This window comes from Puntigrus tetrazona, chromosome 2, assembly GCF_018831695.1.
Source record: "Puntigrus tetrazona isolate hp1 chromosome 2, ASM1883169v1, whole genome shotgun sequence".
In the NCBI taxonomy this organism is placed as follows: Eukaryota; Metazoa; Chordata; class Actinopteri; order Cypriniformes; family Cyprinidae; genus Puntigrus; species Puntigrus tetrazona.
The window spans coordinates 12090543-12110031 of NC_056700.1; the positions used below are offsets into that span (position 1 = coordinate 12090543).

Below are 19489 nucleotides of genomic sequence, written 5' to 3' on the forward strand. Positions count from 1 at the left end.
CCTTAAATGCTTAAAAACGTGTAAATATTCTGCACTTTTATGCTTATGCAAACGTATTAGTTGCTTTAATACTAGCACATCCTAATCCTTATGCAAAAGGTGATATTAACTCACTGCTCAAAGTATCAGTGATTTCCTGTAAGAAGCCTGTGTTTTCAGAACATTCTGGAAACTGCTTATTTTTCTGGTCAGTTCAAGGTTAGTCTCATACTGTGAGATTTTTTTTTTACTGGAGTATTAAGTATCAATACACAGTTTTGTAATTTATAAGCTACTATCAGTTTTCCAAGGAAAACCAGTGAAGCTAAATTTAGTGAGTCATGGTTGCTGTATATTTACATTAGAATATGAATATTCTCTTGCAAGATGTTGACCCCTAAAGCACTTTTATTAGTGAATGAAGTTGACCTATGTTTGTACAAATGCTGATATACCCTTTCTAAAATTATGCAAAGAGCATTAAAGGGTCATGAAACCCACCATGAATCAGTTTTCAGAACTTTTGAAACTTACACAGAAGTGGACGTAGAAAGAGATACCTGACAAAGACATTAGTATGCAAAAAAATATCCTGTTGATTCTGACTCAAGATGAATAGCTGGTTCTCTCTAAAAAATGGCTTCACTAGTCTTTTATGCTCTCGGTTCACTACTGTAGCCTGATTTATTGTACAATACATCTTTAATTGTTACATTTTATTATTTGCATGTTCTTAAATTCTTAAAGATGATAGCTGCATTAAACTAGCAGGCTAACTGGCTAGTGGTATGCTAAGCTAGTGTGCTGTGCAGTTAAAGAATGAGGAATATTTCACACTTTACAGCTTTGTGAAATTATAATGTAAAATGTAAAGATGATTAGAGTCACATTAACATAATTAAGATAGCATGAGCCAAGTGTGTAGGTTTTCTAATCAGGCACACATTGAAAGGCTTCATCCAATGCAATCACTGGGCAGACACGTTTAGGCAGGGGACTTATTTGTTCGTGACATCAAATACTAAATAGATCATAAATTCTTAAATGATCTACTTTACTGTTCAAATGAAGTACCATGTTATTATCTGCAACACACAGTATTTGTTAAACTATTTAGTGTTTCATGACCCTTTAAAAAAAGTGCTAAACAACTTCTCTTTATTGAAGGCTATCCCTGCTTTTTCTGTTTCCCCTGCTTCTTTTAAGTTGATATTTGCAGCCATATCTGGAAAAGAAAAAACTGTAGATTTCCATTACAATTTTCTCACTGAATTTTCTTCACCCCAAACTACCTCTAACCAAAGACTGCGAAAAGCAATATTTGACATCTAAACACCACCCTGCACAGATAAATCATGCTGTAAGAATTAAATTTGCTGTTTTCTTTTTTACACAATGTATAAAAACGTTCAGCTGTTAATATCCTCCATGTGTAACAGGAAGCATTCATCGCAAGGACCCCAACCAGAGAACAAAGACGGAGACTCTTCGCAACCCGAGCATAAATCTTCCTTTATGGCCAAATGTGACCGTTAACCTTTAATCAGCGCTGTCTGCCAGTCATTGAGTTGCCCATTGGTCGTAATGGGCCAAGTTTCTCATTGGAGTTAGAGAAATCGATATGCGTACATGTCTTGGGTGCCTGAACTGTATGTGCTTCTTGAGTGCTTTTAGTGGGAATGAATGAGAGGTTTAATGATGATGCACTACACCTGCCTAGGCATCTGACAGCAGATGCTGCATTCTCAACAGCATACGGTCCTACCGAGAGCCGTTCAGTTTCCCAGCACAGAGGGTTTATTTATAAAAATGACATATCACCTATAATTAAAAAACACAGGCATTTTCACATGAACAGCATTGTTTATTACAACAAATTTAATAAAAACTGCATACAAGTATTACAATAAATAGTATTGCTAAATAATCACTGCTTTGGTCCAATTTTGGTGCAGTTTTGTTTGGGCGGCTATTCCGAAATGAACCAAATTGAAAATATAGCTGTACAAACAGACTGAAATAAACTGAAAGATTTAGAATAAAAACAACACTGGCAATACTGTTAGTATTCATATAAAAATGCAAAAACTCATTTCTCGCTACAAAAATAGGACTTGAAATGGCACATTGTACTGAGCAGAATCAGTAGAAGACCCTTTAAACACTGAATCCTTCATTGCAGGTCCTTCAACAGTAACTGTCCTTCATTATGTAACCTTTGGGTGACTAACCCCGCTGCCGTGTCAAAAGGTCAGAGCGCAGCCGAACGATGACTATCCAAAGAGCCGCCACTGCAGATAGAGACATTGCTGAAACAAGAAACAGTGGAAAAAGAGAGAGAGCAGAAACAGAGTAGAAATCAGATCTGAGCAGCAATCCCGAAGCTCAGACGTGAGCACTTTTGGCGTGGTTAGTGGAGGTGGGGCCGGAATGAGCCGGGCCCTGTTTGGAGTAGTAGAATCGGTTGTTGTCAGTGTATGTAGCGGGGGTGTCCACTGAACAGCAGGTGATCATACAGCCTCCCAGCAAACAAAGTGCAGTGCCCACCCAGCCCGAATACAGGGAGAAGCCGAAGGACATCAAGCCCCTCTCGTGGTGGGCCCCGATGGGAAACCACACGGTGGAGACGACGCCGCAAAAAGCTGGGAAGGACAAGGCACTTTTTAAAAAAACATAACATTTTTGCTTTTTTTGTATCATGTTGCATTATGACATTAATGTAAGCGAGAGAAAGACACATTAGAAGGGTTAAACAGCTCAACAGACACTAATACAAATTGTCCTCGGAGTCTCATTATTACAGAAATGAGACGTTTTCTACCTATTTAGCGAACATCTTCGCTAAAGATTACCAAGTGCCGTGGTAATGGTATGTAATTGTACTTTTTCTGACCTTAACACAAGTATTAACTTACCAGTCAGCAGTATTATGGTTCCTCCGAGCACCGATCGCTTGTTCTTGGCGCTTTCTGGTTCACTTCCGAGGTTAATACAGGACATGGACATGAGCACGAGCGCGACAGCAGGCAACCCGAGAATCGATGCCGTGACCATTAAAGCTCGAGACGTCTGGATATACGCTGAGGAAGAAAAAAAAGACATTTCATTCTCGATTTCGTAATACTAAAACAATTCAGTTAAATACATTCTAGATTAATTAACTGCATTTACATATGTGAGATATATACACATTCACACAAAAATAGTTTATGTAAAGATGCTGTAGTTATTAAAATAATTTAAAAACATTTAAACATGAAGGTTTACTTATTTCATGTGATGTTACTTTACCTTATAAACTAAATCATTTTTGTTACGCTCATGTATTAAATATTGAAACATTATTTTGTAATGGTTTTCACCTTTAACCCCAAAAATAAATAAATAAAATAGTTTAACGCTTTACTATTTAATGCGTACCTGGCAGCTCGAGGATCTGCGTGAGTGTGCTGCAGTGATACAGCGCAGTAGAGATCACACAGTTCGCCCACAAACCTTTGGCCTCCAGCTCATCCATCTTCTTACAGGTGTTCATGTTATATTTACAAGTGGCTACCCATTCATTAGTGGCAGTGGCGATGATAAGTCCGATCCAACCGAGAAAGCTCATCACAAAACCCGTGAACTGCAAGCAAGTGTTTGCCATAGTGTACAGTGTGCGCAAAAACGAGTCCAACAGTCGGGGAGAAAAAAAGTATTCTTTAAAGTAGCTGATAATCAGAAGAACTAAAACCAGACAGGTTACTTGGCAAAAAAAAATTATAGGTAGCAATATCCAGGTATGTTAATCCATGGCGTAAAAAGCATGTTGATTTTGTAGATCCTTACGTTGCGCGGTATTCCAAGCTCATACAATGTGAGAGAAAACGTTAGCCGAGCTTTTATAGTGGAAGTACAGACACAAAAGAACTGTCAGCCAATCACGCGAGAACAGACACTTCCCAACGTTACACCTTATCTTTATTTTTCACTCTCTTCCTTTTCCCCTGTAATGTTTGTAGCCTGTAATGCAATACTAAAGGACAAGTATATAGAACAAAACTGACAAATCACGCTTTACGAATGACTTGTCGATATGCTGAGTGCTGTAAAGAGTTATATTAGTGGCTTTGATAACAGTGCAGCGCCTCTGACTTTATCGTGTCATTGCTGGATTTGTGATAGATGCTGCCCTCTGGTGGCTGATTTCTTGCACGTGTGGATCGTTTGTGAATTTATTTTTTCTAATACTTGAGGATGACATTATAACATTATTTTTTATGTATTTAAAAAAGAAAGAAAATACATAATAAATACAATTAAATGTATTTTTTTAAAATCCTAATAATGTATAATATAATAACAATCCATAAAAACAGACTTTTAAAAGGTGCGCACTGATTGATACACTGAGGCAACAAATATGTGTGCATCTAAAATGAATATTGAATTATTTCTAGTCATCGTAATGTGGTCACTGAAGATGAGCTCTGAAACATACGTGCATCGACTGTGTGACCTACGTATGATGGATATAGAGGACATCCCGGCTAGAGGGAATCAGTGCTCAGTCTTGAATTAATCATCCAGGCTAATAAATCACAGAGGCATGTGGCGATCCTGTCTGAGATTGCAGATGAAGAAACAGTAGGGGGAATTGGATATAGAGATATCAGCAGCGTTTCATTGGGAATGGATGAGTTTTCTGTGTGATCTGATGTAGATGGTCAAAAAATAGGGTCTAAGGGCTGATCCTTGAAGTACCGTAGCAGTGATTAAGCATGCGGGTGGTCGAGGGCCACAGTCCTCAGTAGGACCTCTTTTCCAAGACTACAAACAAAGGTCTGATTTAGATATCACTGCCAGCGTGGACGCTGACGGTGTTGAAAGCTGCACATAAATATAAAAGAACAGAGTTATTCATGCTATGTTATGTATGCCTTTAGTGTTTTGGTTGCAGCAAAAAGAATAGTCTCCCCGTTGTAGAACCACCCTAGATTTAATTTGTTTTTCTGAAGCCTGAGGGCTTTTGTTAAAGAAAAGATGATGCAGGTCTTTGAAGTGTATGTTTGATCTGTATCTGCTTCTAAATATACACTAGGGTTGCTGGACAAATTGTTTCCTGAATGTGCGGTGCATTCTCTTGGGGTTTCTTCTTTGTCGAGAATGCGGTAATCAATTATAAATTCTGCATAACAATCAACCAACATCAAATAATACATTTTTCCAATCAGGTAGACCATGTCTGCTCTGCTTAAAGCTGAAAGTGAGAAATTAGTCTCTTTTCATCCACTAGAGGGACTCGTTTGACTTCAAACACCAAGGATATCTGGAGACAGTATTTTTATTTACCTTTTCGAAATTTACCAGGTTATCTAGTTATTAGTCAATAAAAAGTGTGACATAAAGGCTGTGCATGAAAATATTTCTATAATATATTATATATTGGTGACACAAGTTCTGTCTAGAGTTATTTTTAAGGAAACACACAGCTGAAGATGAATTTGTATTATTTATTATATATTTATAAAAATATCTTTCATTAAAGCCTACAGAAAGACAGACAAAGACACTATCAAATAAATACAACAATCAACATGATAAAATGACGTGCCTATTTATTTTGTTTCATTTTACTATTTAAATCATAGTGTGTAGACATTGTTTTGAACCCTTTGAACCCTTTCCCCCAAGCGTATTAATGCCTCAAGACAGAAGCTTTGGATGAGATTACGCACAAGAAACAAAACATCTGAACAATGTCTTTAGGTGTGACAAAAATGGAATAATAATAATAATAATTCAACAGCTCTTAGTAAACGACTCCTTACATAGCTGTACAAACAAATAAATAAAGCTGCATAAAATAGACTTATGTATATTTACGGCAAGCTTGAATGACAGGCAGACCTTGACCTCTGCGTGTTCGTGTTAATCTTTTTCAAATATTCTGAGCATGTTCTAATCTAATCTTTAGCTTATGCTTCATTCCTTGCAGCTCTGCCTCATTGTTGTGGAGACAATCCATAACCTGAATAACAATAGCAGTTTTACATTAGTTTCAAAAGTCTTCCCACTCGTCGTCTAATCAGGAATGAATTAAGTGGATAACATCTGGTATTTCCCGCATTTCATTGAAAATGCGGGTCTTCTTTTGTTTACCTTATTAGACCCCTGCTTGTGGATGTAATAAGCTGTCAGAAACGCCCTTGTTCCTCTATATCAGTCATTCACTCGATCCTCGGGGGGGGGCTGTATAAAACCGCCTCACCAAGATCTCGGGCAATTCATCATTTGCTTAAGGAACATGGCAGCATTGGAACATGAAAATTAAGCTAATGAAATGTGCTTTGACGTCGGCCTGACAGTGCAAGATGATGATCAAAATGTATTGCGTAACTGACTTGTGCTGTGTAAGCACCTTTGCGGGCGGACCCGGACATCTTTATATCACCTAAGGAGGAGACATGTGATCAAATCATTGAGGCTTTTATCTCTATCACTGAATTACAGCCCTCATATCAGTCCTAATATATAGGCAGCAGCTCTGTTGTGAGCAGATGAGAGACACCGGTAACAGCTTGTGAATATTCCTCAGGCAGATACAGACACCGGTCTTCACTGGCACTGCAGTGATTGATTTTGGGACCATCAAAACCACTGTTATTGACTTGACACTCGCATGGTTTTTAACGCTGATGCAGCGTTCAATGATAGAGTTCGCCATCTTCATCAGGAGTATCTAAGCGTGAGTGCACCAGAAAATGTCAACCATAACGCGTCAATATCAAAAGCAGCATAACCAGTCGTTGAGGAGATTTATTAAACAATCAGCATCGCACATAACGTTGATCTATGCTACGCTTCTGGCAATTCATCTTATATTATGGGTAGAGCACATTAGTTTAGGCTCTATTCAAACGAAATGGCATTTAGACACTAGGAGTCATCCTATAAATAAATGTGTAATTTCATGCACTGTCTCTCATTATATTCAAATATATTCTCTAGTGATGGGACATTTGCTTATTGTGTCCTTCCTCCTTCCTTCTAGCTGAAGGTTATTATACTCTTTAACGCAAAATGCGTGTTTGCCACATATAGGTTAGTGCATGCAAGCATGTCCTGAGTTTGCTGAGATTTTCGTGCTTGGAACAACATTTTAATCCCCAAATTTTGTCTTGACCATATCTCTACACCTAAACCTAACTTTCCCCGTAAGTAATTCCTAAAATCAGATTTAATGATGCTATTGTACAAGCACCAAACACTGATTATAAATCTAAACTACACTAAAATTATGAACTGGTTCTTGGAACTATAAATGTATACATTATTAACTGATATGAATGTATACTGTAAAAAAAATGCTAGATTTTTTTTTGTCTCTTTTCCAGTCAATATATAAATGATGAAAGGGTTTATAAGTAAAAATTATAGTCTTGTTTTCAGAAAAAAAAAAAAATCAAAGTCAAAATTAAGTGATTTTTTGCTTAGAGCAAGCCAAATACCTGCCATTGGTTTAAGAAAAATATTAATTTTAAACAGACTCCATTGGCTGATTATTTTTTTGACTTAAAAACTATTTTTTACTTGTCTAGAAAATCCTTCTTGATTTAAGAATTTCTAGATATTTTGGCTGGAAACTCTAAGCTAGAAAAGCATTTTCTTTTTGCAGTGCATTTCATGATATAATATAAATTGTGATATATTTGACAGATTCAGAGATCCAGCTCGGTGTTTGATCCAGCTCTGCTGTTTGTCAGCTCCGCAAAATCAGGTTCTGCGTATATGCAACAGTGATGGATTTTTTTTCAGTGGGCTAATTATTATTTTTTTATTATCTGTAAGCTTTTAGCATCTCAAAGCATTTAAATAACAATATTTTAAATACTAACTACTAATTCTGCCTTTATTTTGGAATTCAAAAATAACAATTGATTCGCGAATTGGACTTATTTGAACTGATCCATTTGCAGTTTTCTAGTCACCAACGATCCAATGAACCGATTGGTCGCAGGTCTATTGCGAATTTTTTTAACTGATCCAGGTCGACGCAGTATCTCATATAAGTGATTCACAAATTCATTCGATTCAATGATTCATTCTCAAATTAAACTGATGCTGTTTTCGAGACTTCACCGACATTGTCGCAGAAGAGTTATGGTTAACGAGAGATTTATTTAAAAACTTTTATTTCTTTGAAAACTTTTATTTTGCTACGCAAACGTTAGTGCGTTTACGTTTGAAAATGCACTTTTGCTACTATTACGCCTATGATTTGCACTACTCCGGTGTTTTCCAACGGAGACCTTGAAAACGCCGCAGACTCCATTTTAGCTCGCAAACTCCGTCAGTGTAAACGAGGATCAGTTCCTACTAAAACAAACAAAAACGCACTATTGTAAATGGGCCTGAATCGGTGCATAAATCGCACTGAAAGATGCCATATTGTAGCCTACCAAAGACTGATCTGATAGCAGCAGTTCCTGTTTCAACAACTTAGGAGAATCAATGAATTTATTTGTTTCTAAATCAAATTGAGCAAAACCACGAGAGGATCGTCAGAGTGGGAAGAGGATTTAACTGATGGGTATAAAAAGTAAGTTACTATGCTACTTAATTTTTTTACTGTTGTTTATTGTCAGTAGCAATTAGAATTCATGACTTATTTATTTATGAACTCAATTTTTAAACTCAAATCTATAAACGCAGTTCACATTTTTGTGTTTCTATGCTGGTTGGGCATGTTTTGCTTTAAGCTAGTTTATGCTTGTCCTTTGCTGGGCCAGCACATGACCAGCGTAAACCATCTCAACCCAGCATTAAAGCTGCAAAAACATAACTAGCATATGCTGTTTTCTTTTCTCAACAAGGTAGATAAGCTAACTAGGTAGCCTAGCTTGTTGCCACTAGCTAGTTAACTAGTCAACTCAGTTGGTTGACTTAGTTGGTTGTAGTTAAAAGGCTTAAGATGTTAGATGTCGTAACTACTAATAAACAAAGAAACAATAATGTCTGCAAACTGAAAGTAAAGTTTTAAAAATAACGGCGCAATGTTTCGACCAGTGAACTTTAAGACTGCCGACAATCTTTCGCAAAGAATTCTGCTTTCAGTCTGTTCTTAAACAAACCGTTATTTTCACATTTTACCGTTTACGTTTACCCTACCTGCTCAGGGTTAGTAAAGAAATAATTTGAACGATTGATTTTCCCAGAGTCACGTTCACAGCTCACAGTAGGCAGAGGGCAGGACTGGAGGTAGCAACTCTCAAACTCATCGTGATCAATGAGCAGGACCAGCGGCTCCCAGCAGCCCGCAGAGAGGCATCTGTGCCCTAATGAACACTAACTACAATTCATTGCTAATGGGGGGCACAGTGGGCGTTTAGAGAGAGAGAACCCCAGGATGCACTTTCTCTGAGTCTGTGCGCTCTGGTCTGTGTGTTCATCATTCTCTGCAAGCCTCAGATTTACCGCTGCCATCCTCCGCTGCATATTATGCAGCGATTTGTTTTGCTCAGCGCACAAGACAACAAACCGCTGTGGATATGCCACGGATAACTAAACCGTTATTCCCGGGCCTATATCCTCTTCTGCTTAACATCCAGATGTCTGTTTATACATCTCTGCCAGCAGGGAGTGGATAAGCAAATTGTCACCGTTTTTTATTTGTGGGAAAATGTTTTATTTGCAATTCATTGTTCTCTCATCTTTTGCAGTGACATAGTAATCTGGGAAGATCCTACAGCGCAGGTTGGGTCCTCTGTTCACTTTGACAGGCACGAAACAATTGCATCGGGTTTTCAGCGATAGCTTCCTAGTATCAGGTTTGTATCCGCACTCGACAATACAGTAAGTCTGGTTGAAATATTTTACTGTCAACAACTGAGACAGTAATCCTTGCTTTGGTAACTCGTACGAAGCTGAGGGAAGAACCAAAGCCTCTGGCACAATATGAAAGCATGATGTGACTTCATTTTGTCATAGTCAAACCTAAAACCATTACCCGCTTGTCAACACTAAAGTTATTCTCGGATCAAAAAAAAAAAAAGTTACATCTTTCCTCAAGCATATCAAACCGTCTGGAAAATCTTTCATGGCGCTCTGACGTCTGCGTTGCTCTTAAGGAGTTCCTCTTTTGGTTTCCTGTAACCCGAAGGGTTATTAAGAGACTTATTATTTTAGCAACGCACCTGTTTTAATATGATCCATCAATATTTGATCATTTTAACACAATGCTTTAAGTCATTTAGAAGAGAAAGACTTAATATCAGTAAGTTCTGAGCTTCCTGTCGAAGGCGGATGGAAACGGTGAGGTAAGAATAACTCTGAATGTCATTTCCTCACATAGAGATTAAACTCAAATTACGCTGCCTGCCTCCTTCCGCTGCTGCTCTGTATTATTAATTAACTTGTGTTGCCTGAAAACTCAACCAACATGTGTACATTTTTCTCTGCTGATAACAATTGTTTCACTTGTAATGCAAGTGGGTATTGTAATAAGTACACAAAAGGAAACAATATGTTCTTGAAATGAAAAACAATTCAGAATACACATCGAAATGGCACATTCTGTTTTCTGCGTAGAGAGTTCATTAGGAGTGTATTGAGATTTGTTAAAAAACAATATTCCAACTTGGGTAAATGCACACTTTCTGAAAATATAAAATAATTGGAAATATTTGTTTTCTGTGTCAGTTTTACTGTTTGAGACCCCTCAGAATGCTACAGGAAACAAACTATTACAATTATTTTTTTAAAAGCGTTATAAAAATACCGTGCGGAAAATTAGTTGTTTTAGAACTCCTGCTGTCAACGCATCCTGCAAAACAACAAATCATATCTTCAGCAAAAAACATTAAGCAGCAGCAATGTTGATTACGACTGATAAAAGTAAGAATGGTTTCTTTAGCAAATTAACACATTGGAATGATTTCTGAAGCACCACGTGGCACTAAAAACGGGATTAATGGCTCTTGAAATTCAGCTTTGCGATCACAGAAATAAATTGCATTATATTAAAATTCAAAATAGTTTCAGAACATTGAATTTTTTGAAATCAGAAAAATGCAGCCTTGATAAGCGTGAGGGTTTTCTTTGAAAATCATTGACAAAATCTTACCCATCTTAAAACATATGAAGAATGTTTTGATGCATGCAACATAAAATAAACATTTTGAAGAATCTTTTGGTCGCTCTTCCCATGCGTTCAGTACATATATCTTGTGTATATATAAGATATATGATGGACAGTTAGCTGTTAAAATGAATGCACTTTTCAGAGTTTTAGAGAAACGGCTATGTAAACATAACATGATTCCTTGACAGCAATATGCTGTGTTTTCCATCAACTGGAAGTGGGCAGGATCCTAAAAGGTTCAGTATATAATACTGCCAGCTAGCTGTTGAAATGGGTGCTGTAATTCCAGCCCTTAATCTACAAAACACACATTGGCTAATATATATATTACTGACTAATATAAATTTTTTTTAGAGCGAGAAACAGCTATATAAACATACCATAGTCAAAAACGTACACACAGCACCTTTTAAGGAGTAAGGTTTTATGGTCATCGATTGCTTACGTGCATTTCAGTGGTTTATCTCTCTAGAAAAGTGAACTTCTCCTCTGGGATCATAAAGTATTTCTATTTATCCCCCAAGATTAATTTTCTATAAAGTGAATCTTCTTTTTAAAGACATTAATGAGCCAGACCCATTAAAAAGGTTACCAAACCTCTGAATTTACATTGTAAGTTTGACATTATAAATCAAGGCTTTCGTATCGCCAGTGTGCATTTGACCGTCCTTGGCGGTGCAATCCCCCTGACGCAGCACACAGCTGAAGAATTGCTCTTCTCCATCTCTTCATCCATCCCTCACCACTGTCAGAAGCTTAAATCTACACCTCTCAGGTCCCACACAAATGCAGGAAGTCATTAAGCAGCTGATATCAACAGCCTAATCACCAAAGGATTGGGAGACTGTGGCGTGGTGCGGGCAATGCCAAGCATAACAAACACGGAGCTTGGAAAAAAGCCGCTGCATGTTAAGAAGCCCTACTGAAACAACCCTGCTGAGGTATGCAAACAACGTTTACCCCAAAGATACAGTGACATCAAAGGGAACATTGAAAATTTATTCGTATACTTTAAGGTGCTTATCTTAGGAAGTGTGTGCATGCTTGTAACCTGTGCACTTGTATACCGCACATAAATCCTGTTCCATGAAATTTTACTCCACTGTCATTCAAGTACCTCTACAGTACAGTCCTTCATTACAGGAATATTTAACTTAAAATTGAACATTGTCATAATTCACGTAATGGTAAATAAACACATGTAATATATTTTAAACGTCCAATCTCAACTGCTCAATGTTTTATCAGCGTTTTTACTATTTATTTTTAATATTTTGCCTTTTATTTTTAGCCTTATCAAATAATCTGTAGAACACAGACTTGTTAACAGTAGTGCATTTTTGACAATATAAATATATTTGATTTTCTTCAGTGTAAAGGTTTTTGCACATCAAGTCCCAGATTTTAATGTGCTGGGTTTTTTGTTTTTTTTTAAGTTTTTTCATATTTGTCATCTTTTCCTGTCAAAATGCTTGCTACAAATGCGAAAAAGCTGAAAATTGAACCTGATCAATATTTTTTTTATGACAGAGAAAGTTTTCAGATGCAGTGTGTAAATCAATCATTTTAATCAATCATTTTTATTTATATAGCGCTTTTATCAACACAGGTTGCATCAAAGCACTGTACAGTATAAGGTAGAAGAATATGTAAATGTGATTCACACAACGTGAGGTCATATTTTTTTTAACGTGCGAATCTCTTGCGTGAGAGTTTCAGACTTTTCGTGCAAAGACCTTAACACTAAAGGAGATTAAAGTGTTTTGAAAAACATTCTGGTTGCTTCTTCCATGCAGCTACTGCGCGATGAATGGTGTGTTTTTGCATCCTTTATGAATTTTGAAAGCCCCAGTACCCATTTACTGTAATTGAAAATAAAAAGCCAAGGTTTGGAACAATATGAGGATGACAAAAATGAGAAAAATGATTTATGTATGAGCTTACGTATACGAGACACAATTTCTGTTCTGTTGATCTTGCTTCTGAAAGGTCAGGTTAGAAGGTCACAGAGGCCAGTTCCTTTTATTTTTTGCCAAGTTCATGATGTTTCTGATTCCAAGCTTTCAGTTAAGCTTGGCTATGATGTCAGACTTGGCCGTGACTGCTCTCTCTGGAGAAGTGATTCACCGGCCCGATTCAAGTCATTTGAATTTCCTTTTGGATGAGTAGGCAGTTCAGATGATTTAGTGATCCAGTACAGCGAGTGATGATATTTAAGGATGTAAGGGACAAATGGAACATCTTGGGGCAGCGAAATCTGCAGAAACTTTTGACTCGTGAAAATTTGAAGGACTTTTTAATGTGCTACTTGAACTTAGGCTTTGGGGAGTAGAGGAGCAATAGAAAAACAGCCAAATGCTGTCTGCAGAGTTCTTGCTCTGGTCTCTGCGTAGAGAAAGAGGAGTGATAGGCTCTTAAGATGTTTATGTGTTAAAAATGACTCGACGCAGATCAAACACAATCTTTATGAGCCCTACTTCCAGTCTAGTGCCGTCATAAAAAGTGGATGCTGCAAAACACATGATTGATCCGTCTTTGGAACAGAATCCATTATTAAAATTACTTTGGTAATTTGGTGAATCTGTTCATTTGGAACATTTTTGGCAGAGGTTCAGACTGAAATAAAGCATTCATTCTTTCATTCAGCTTGGCTCTGTGACCACGTTTTACTCATTTAATTCTTCAGACTCCTGAAATACTTTACCAAAACTGTTTTTTTTATTTTTGTACTTTCAATCATAAAGCAGCGTTCTTGGGACAACTCCAGTTTTTTTTTTTTTTTTCCAAGTACATGAAATTATGAAACAGAAATAATGGGTGAGATTAATCAGGTTGTTCCTAATTTGATTTCAGAAAGCATTAGTGGGGGAATAAAATCAAGATGGAGCGTTACGGAGGCAGATATACCAGCCTTGTGATGTATCCGGCGCTTGATCATCATTAATAAGAAATGTAATCAGCTGTAGCAGTCCAAGTTTATTAAATTTGCTGACCTAAAAGGATGAGATGGCAATGCTTGATTCATACTTTGAAATAAATATTGTGGAGAAGTCCATTCGGTTTCACGAAATTTTAAACACATAATTTTGGATAGTTTACATAATAATAACTTTCATTATTGGTTAAAACAATAAGGTTATATATATATATATATATATATATATATATATATATATATATATATATATATATATATATATATATATATATATATATATATACATATATACACATACATATATACACATACAATAATCATCATTTTAAACTGTCATATTTTAGACAACGATTTAGTGTTATTTTAGTATGGCTAAAATGCTATTATTTGATTAATATTTAAATTAACATTTTAATAATGTTTTCAAATTTTATTAAATTATATTTTTAACAAATTACATATATAAAGTTTTCTAACATTTTTATTTAAACTTTGTGTTGCCTTAAAGTATTTTACTTCAGATGAAGGTTATTTTACTTCAAGAACTAAAAAAATATATTTATGGTTTTACTTTTAGATTACTATAATAATCCTGACACTTGCATATTTAAAAATGATAATTGATTTACCTGTATTTATATAATTATATTAATAGAGGATACACGGTTATGTTGTACTTTTTAACAGTCTGTTGAGTTTTTTTTTTTTTTTTTCCTTCAAAGCTCAATATATGTATCTGAAGCAATCATGTATGGAAAGAAACAATCAACACGTTCCTCTGGGATTCAGCATGTTCTTAGCCTCAGTGAAAAAGCATATATAAGATGAACATTTGAAAATATTTCCAAAGTATTGAAGCTTTCCGGTTCCACTATAATTCAGGACTGGAAGACTGATGCTTGTCATAAAATCTATAGCTCTCTGGCTTTCTTTATATTGCCGGCAAGACTCCAGCCTCTCTGTGAAAGCTAGACGCCGAACGCACCTGAAAAGCATTAAAGCAGACAGCATCCATTATTACGGGCTCTTTCAGTGCTCTTATACCACTCATTAGCTTTTCAGTACTCTATGAAAAAGGCTTATGTCAAGCTCTGTCAAAGCACATTATTGTTCTGCTTTTGGTTTGTGCTTGCATAAGGCTGCATAATGCTGCACGGAGCAGATTCTTTTTTACCTCTCTGCGATTTATTAGAAAGAGGCACCTCACCTCTCTGTGATCTCACAAGAGCCAAGTGCGCGAGATGGGGGTACAGGAAAGGTCGGGTAAGCAGAGCAGCAGGCATGACTAGACTCTGGCGTCTCTCTCGTCTCGTGCCAGCGTTCTGCATGAACACTCTGGCTGTTCTCAACACCTCCAAATCTGCGAAAGGTCACTGCCTGCAAATCATCATACGAAGGGCAGGGAAATCAGAGATGTTACACGAAGACGGTCTCCAAGTAATAATGCATGAACCACAAAGGGGATCAATGGATCTGCCCCTTTTAATCACTTAGGTAGGGTTAATGAAATGCTTGGCGGGCTAATCATCTCAAAAGGTACATATACTTTGCTTCTTGGTTTGATGAGATCACTGAGGAATGCCCTATTAGAGAGGAGGAGGATGATAAGACTGAGAAGGTTCAACGAAATTCCAAGATTCATGTGCAGCGGAGCTTCTGTTTTCACGCACACTACCACCGACCTCAATTACCTCTCATCCAAAGGGCAGCCTCTCGGATATGCGTCAACGAGGAACATGGTTTTAAAGGCGTAGACCGCCACAAAAATGAAGAACCGGTCATCATTTATTCACCATTGTGTAGTTTCAAAACCCATATGGCTTTCTCGGAGGATGCAAAACACGATACATTTTGAATAATGCATTGGTTGTTCTTTTCCGAGCAATTAAAAATGACTGCTCAAAAGCAGCATAAAACTGTAATGAAGAACGTGCAAAAGCATCGTTTTAAAAAATCATAAATTTGGCTATGTGGTATGTAAAGCTTTTCTTGGGCGCTGAACAAACTGAAAATCCTTTTACATCAGGTGAGCCTCTATCCACCGAGAGAGGTGAACTAAAGCAGTGCAATTTGTGAACGAATCAGAATTCAGTCTTGTTTTATGCAGAGGCGAACGGTATTTTTACTTTGCAAAAGTACTTTTCAAGTGTCAGCATGTGATCAGTGTTTTTCTTTAAGAACTTTACTTCACAACATTCCAAAGCAAATTATTGTACTTTTAACGGCACTACATTTCATATTAAACATTAATTTAATACTTAATTAGTAAATAAATGTATTTCTTTCTTTTACTCGGGTAAAAGCGATTCAAAGATATACTAGATATACTACATTTTTATCTTCTTAAACTAGTTTTAATGCATAAAACTAGTCTGAATTCCCAAATTGCACTGCATCAGTTTTTGACTTACTGAGTTTTCGTGTCTCAGTGGCTAGAAGCTCACCTGATGTGAATGGATTTTCAGTTTGTTCAGCACCCAATACTTGCAAGAAAAGCTTTACATACATTTTTAATGTTTTTAAAAATGTAACCCTAACTTTTACTAATGAAATGTAGCGCAGTAAAATGTAAGAAATTATGCTTGGAGAATGTAGTGAAGAAAACCTTTCCAAAGGAAACCACTCTGATGAACTAGAGATACTTTTTCGGTTTTAAAAATACTTTCCTGCTATCCTTTGGTTTTAAGAATCATAAAAAATATTTCAGTTTGAACCCATGATTTGTTCATGAATTGTTCTACTTTAGTCAAATACATTAGTTACAGAATTTCAGTCTGTCTGAAATGCTTTTGTATTGCTTCAGAAGGCTTATGTGTATAGAAATGTATTGTTCAAATGTTTGGGGTTGGTCAGAATTTAATTTAGAACTCTCACCTGAATTTGTTTCATCAAATATAAACTCAATTTAAAAATATATAATTTGTGATGACGAAACCAAATTTTAGCAGCCGTTACTCCAGTATTCAGTTCCATGTGATCAACTGTAAAATCTACAGTTTGTGTGTGCTATATATTTTTATGCTGACAGAACTGCCTTTCTTAGCTTAGAAAAACAGTTGTGAACTGTGTTTCCGGTGTGGAGGGACACTGTTCTTTACAAATAGGCATCTCCTTTAGGAGCACTGGGTTTTGGAACCGAGTTAATGACTCCATTAACTGTATAACTTCCTCATAATTAAAAAATGTATAAACACAAACAGCAGTGACCTGCCAAACCAAGACTTGGATTGAGATTCAAACAAACACAATCAACAAATGATGAGTGCACAGTGCTTTTAAACGCGACTAAATAGTATCCCTTTGATGATTCACTTATCATCCAAAGGGTAAAGCAGGCTTTTGGTACATGTAACTAAATCAAACCTCCAGCTCCCTGCACCCTTACAGGGAAAAAGAAGGGAAGCGAGCAGGTTATTTCAAATGATGGTGGCTATAAACTGTGACATGCACATAGTCTACACACACACACACATATATATAAATATACACAGGCAGTGAGGGTTTTGTGGATCTGATAAGTATGTCTGAACCATGGCAAAAATAAATTCAGCTCAGCAATACTAGCCTGCCCAGCGGCAGGGTGAGATGTATGTATTTACATAGTGCATGTAGGGAAATATTCCTTGAAATACAGAACCATGGCCTTCATTAAACTTTAACGCACAGAACACAACTTTGTGTTTCAGCCGGGGACGAGACATTTTCCATATTAAACCAAAGTTTGATCTGCAGTGCTTCTCTGTTCATTTTATATTCGCTATTTCCAAAAAGTGCACTACTAAATGGTATGTTGAGTTTTCACAAACTCTTTCAACTTCTTATGCTCTAGCAAATGTGCAGTCACAGTGCTTTACACCTTAATAATATGAAGTTAAGTTAATTAACCGCATGAAACTCATTAGTTTTTATCAGAGCCATGTTTGCTCGGTCTGATAAAACGGAGAGGGGTTATAGAGTGTTTGACCAAATGAAATGAGGTTTTATATAGATACCCTCCCGCTGTGCTCGCTATTTATGCACGCCGACCCTAATTTGAAGTCCAAATTACTCTTCATCTCACACACAAGTCAGGGAAGGGAGAAGGTTTATGATGTTCCCGTTTTCACAAAGTCATTGGTTTGAGTTGAAAGACTGTGCCAAGCAAGAACATCATCTTTTTAGCACAGTAAGGAAAATCAACCGCTTCGCCCCTAGCAAATTCTCTTATAATATATGAGTACATAGCACTTCAGATTTTAATAGAATTATCCATTTTAGCTCCTTTCCTCTCAAGCTGCGTGTCCTGATGGTTCACGGCATCCGGTGTGCGGCTGAACTGTCAGGCGGACACAAAAGATTGTGTTGAAATTAGTCACGTAGGATGTGCCGAGAATGCAGATGTCGCAGAATGATATTTAAAAGCATCGCTCTCCTGTACGCGTCCTATAGAGCATTATGGGAGATTATGGAGTGCTGCGACATGCGGTTAGACAGAAACAGCACCGATGCTACATTTATCCATGCTGTAATTGCAGAGCTTCTGCTCAGAGGCTTTTTCTGAGGTACCTCTCAAAATTCAATTTCAGAACTCATTGACTCAACTGTTGCATCGTAAACGCAGGAATGTCTAATGTATGCGTATGTCACAATAAGAGAGTGAAGTCATAGGGAGAGACTGAGGAGGATTATCTATATGGGCGCTCGCATGTGTTAAATAAGGTGGGTGTAATCCCTCCTAGATAAACGTTTGTTTTAATTGGTTTTCTGATTAAAGTGTAATCCATTAATTTATATATTAAATCAAGTCGAATACAATTGACTACTGGGAGGGTCCAGTGATACGAGCCGTCTGGAAGGACGTATGTGAATATTTATTCTCACCGCTCGAGTCAGTTTGAAGGTGAGTAAAAGACAATCGCATACCTCTGCTGAAAAACCAAGTGGAGCGATCCATGTGTCAGGACAGGACAGTTGCGTAGGTGTCTTGTGAAATTTTGATTTACCCTCAAAATCACCTGCATCTCTGAAATATCCTGAAATGTGGGTTTGCATGCAGTGGAGCTGAAAAAACAATCAAGCAAGCATCACTAGTTGCATGTTAGTGTCAGACATCAGACAGACATAACAGTACACGACCATTAGGCGCAAACGCAAATGGTTTTGGTGATGCTGTTCAGGAAGAAACGACTGGGGTGTGGTTAAGAACAGGAAAAGAGATTAACTGATAGATTAGTTACTGAAATAGACTGCATACCGCCGTATGGGCCAGATAGAGTAAACTGACATTTTTATGAGATGTCTGTAGCGCACGCAGTATAAACTGTCAAAAGTAGCCTTCTGCTGCACAAAGGACATGCTGCCCGAATTTTGAAATGGTTCATATGCTTTTTACTCAGTCAGTGGTCTCTAATCCTCAATTAGTCTTTGACATCCAAGCTATTATTACTAGCAAATGGATTTGAGGGTGCGAA

General features: G+C 37.0%; 1 protein-coding gene across 1 annotated transcript; it reads right to left on the reverse strand.

Moving 5' to 3' along the window:
- Positions 1–1822: 1822 nt before the first annotated feature.
- cldn11a (claudin 11a) lies at positions 1823–4039 on the reverse strand. Its single transcript, XM_043218296.1, has 3 exons — positions 3400–4039; positions 2895–3059; positions 1823–2621 (listed from the first exon to the last, which is right to left on the reverse strand). Exons 1-3 carry the CDS (start codon positions 3623–3625, stop codon positions 2365–2367), a joined length of 648 nt encoding a protein of 215 aa, XP_043074231.1. The 5' UTR covers positions 3626–4039; the 3' UTR covers positions 1823–2364.
- Between the last annotated feature and the right edge of the window lie 15450 nt (positions 4040–19489).

Excerpts from the sequence above, each read along its gene's own strand:
- cldn11a (XM_043218296.1), bottom strand. The coding sequence starts at position 3,625 with ATGGCAAACACTTGCTTGCAGTTCACGGGTTTTGTGATGAGCTTTCTC. Across the intron at positions 3,060-3,399 it reads GCAGATCCTCGAGCTGCCAG|CGTATATCCAGACGTCTCGA; the intron begins GTACGCATTAAA and ends TTTCTTCCTCAG. Across the intron at positions 2,622-2,894 it reads AACCATAATACTGCTGACTG|CTTTTTGCGGCGTCGTCTCC; the intron begins GTAAGTTAATAC and ends TGTCCTTCCCAG.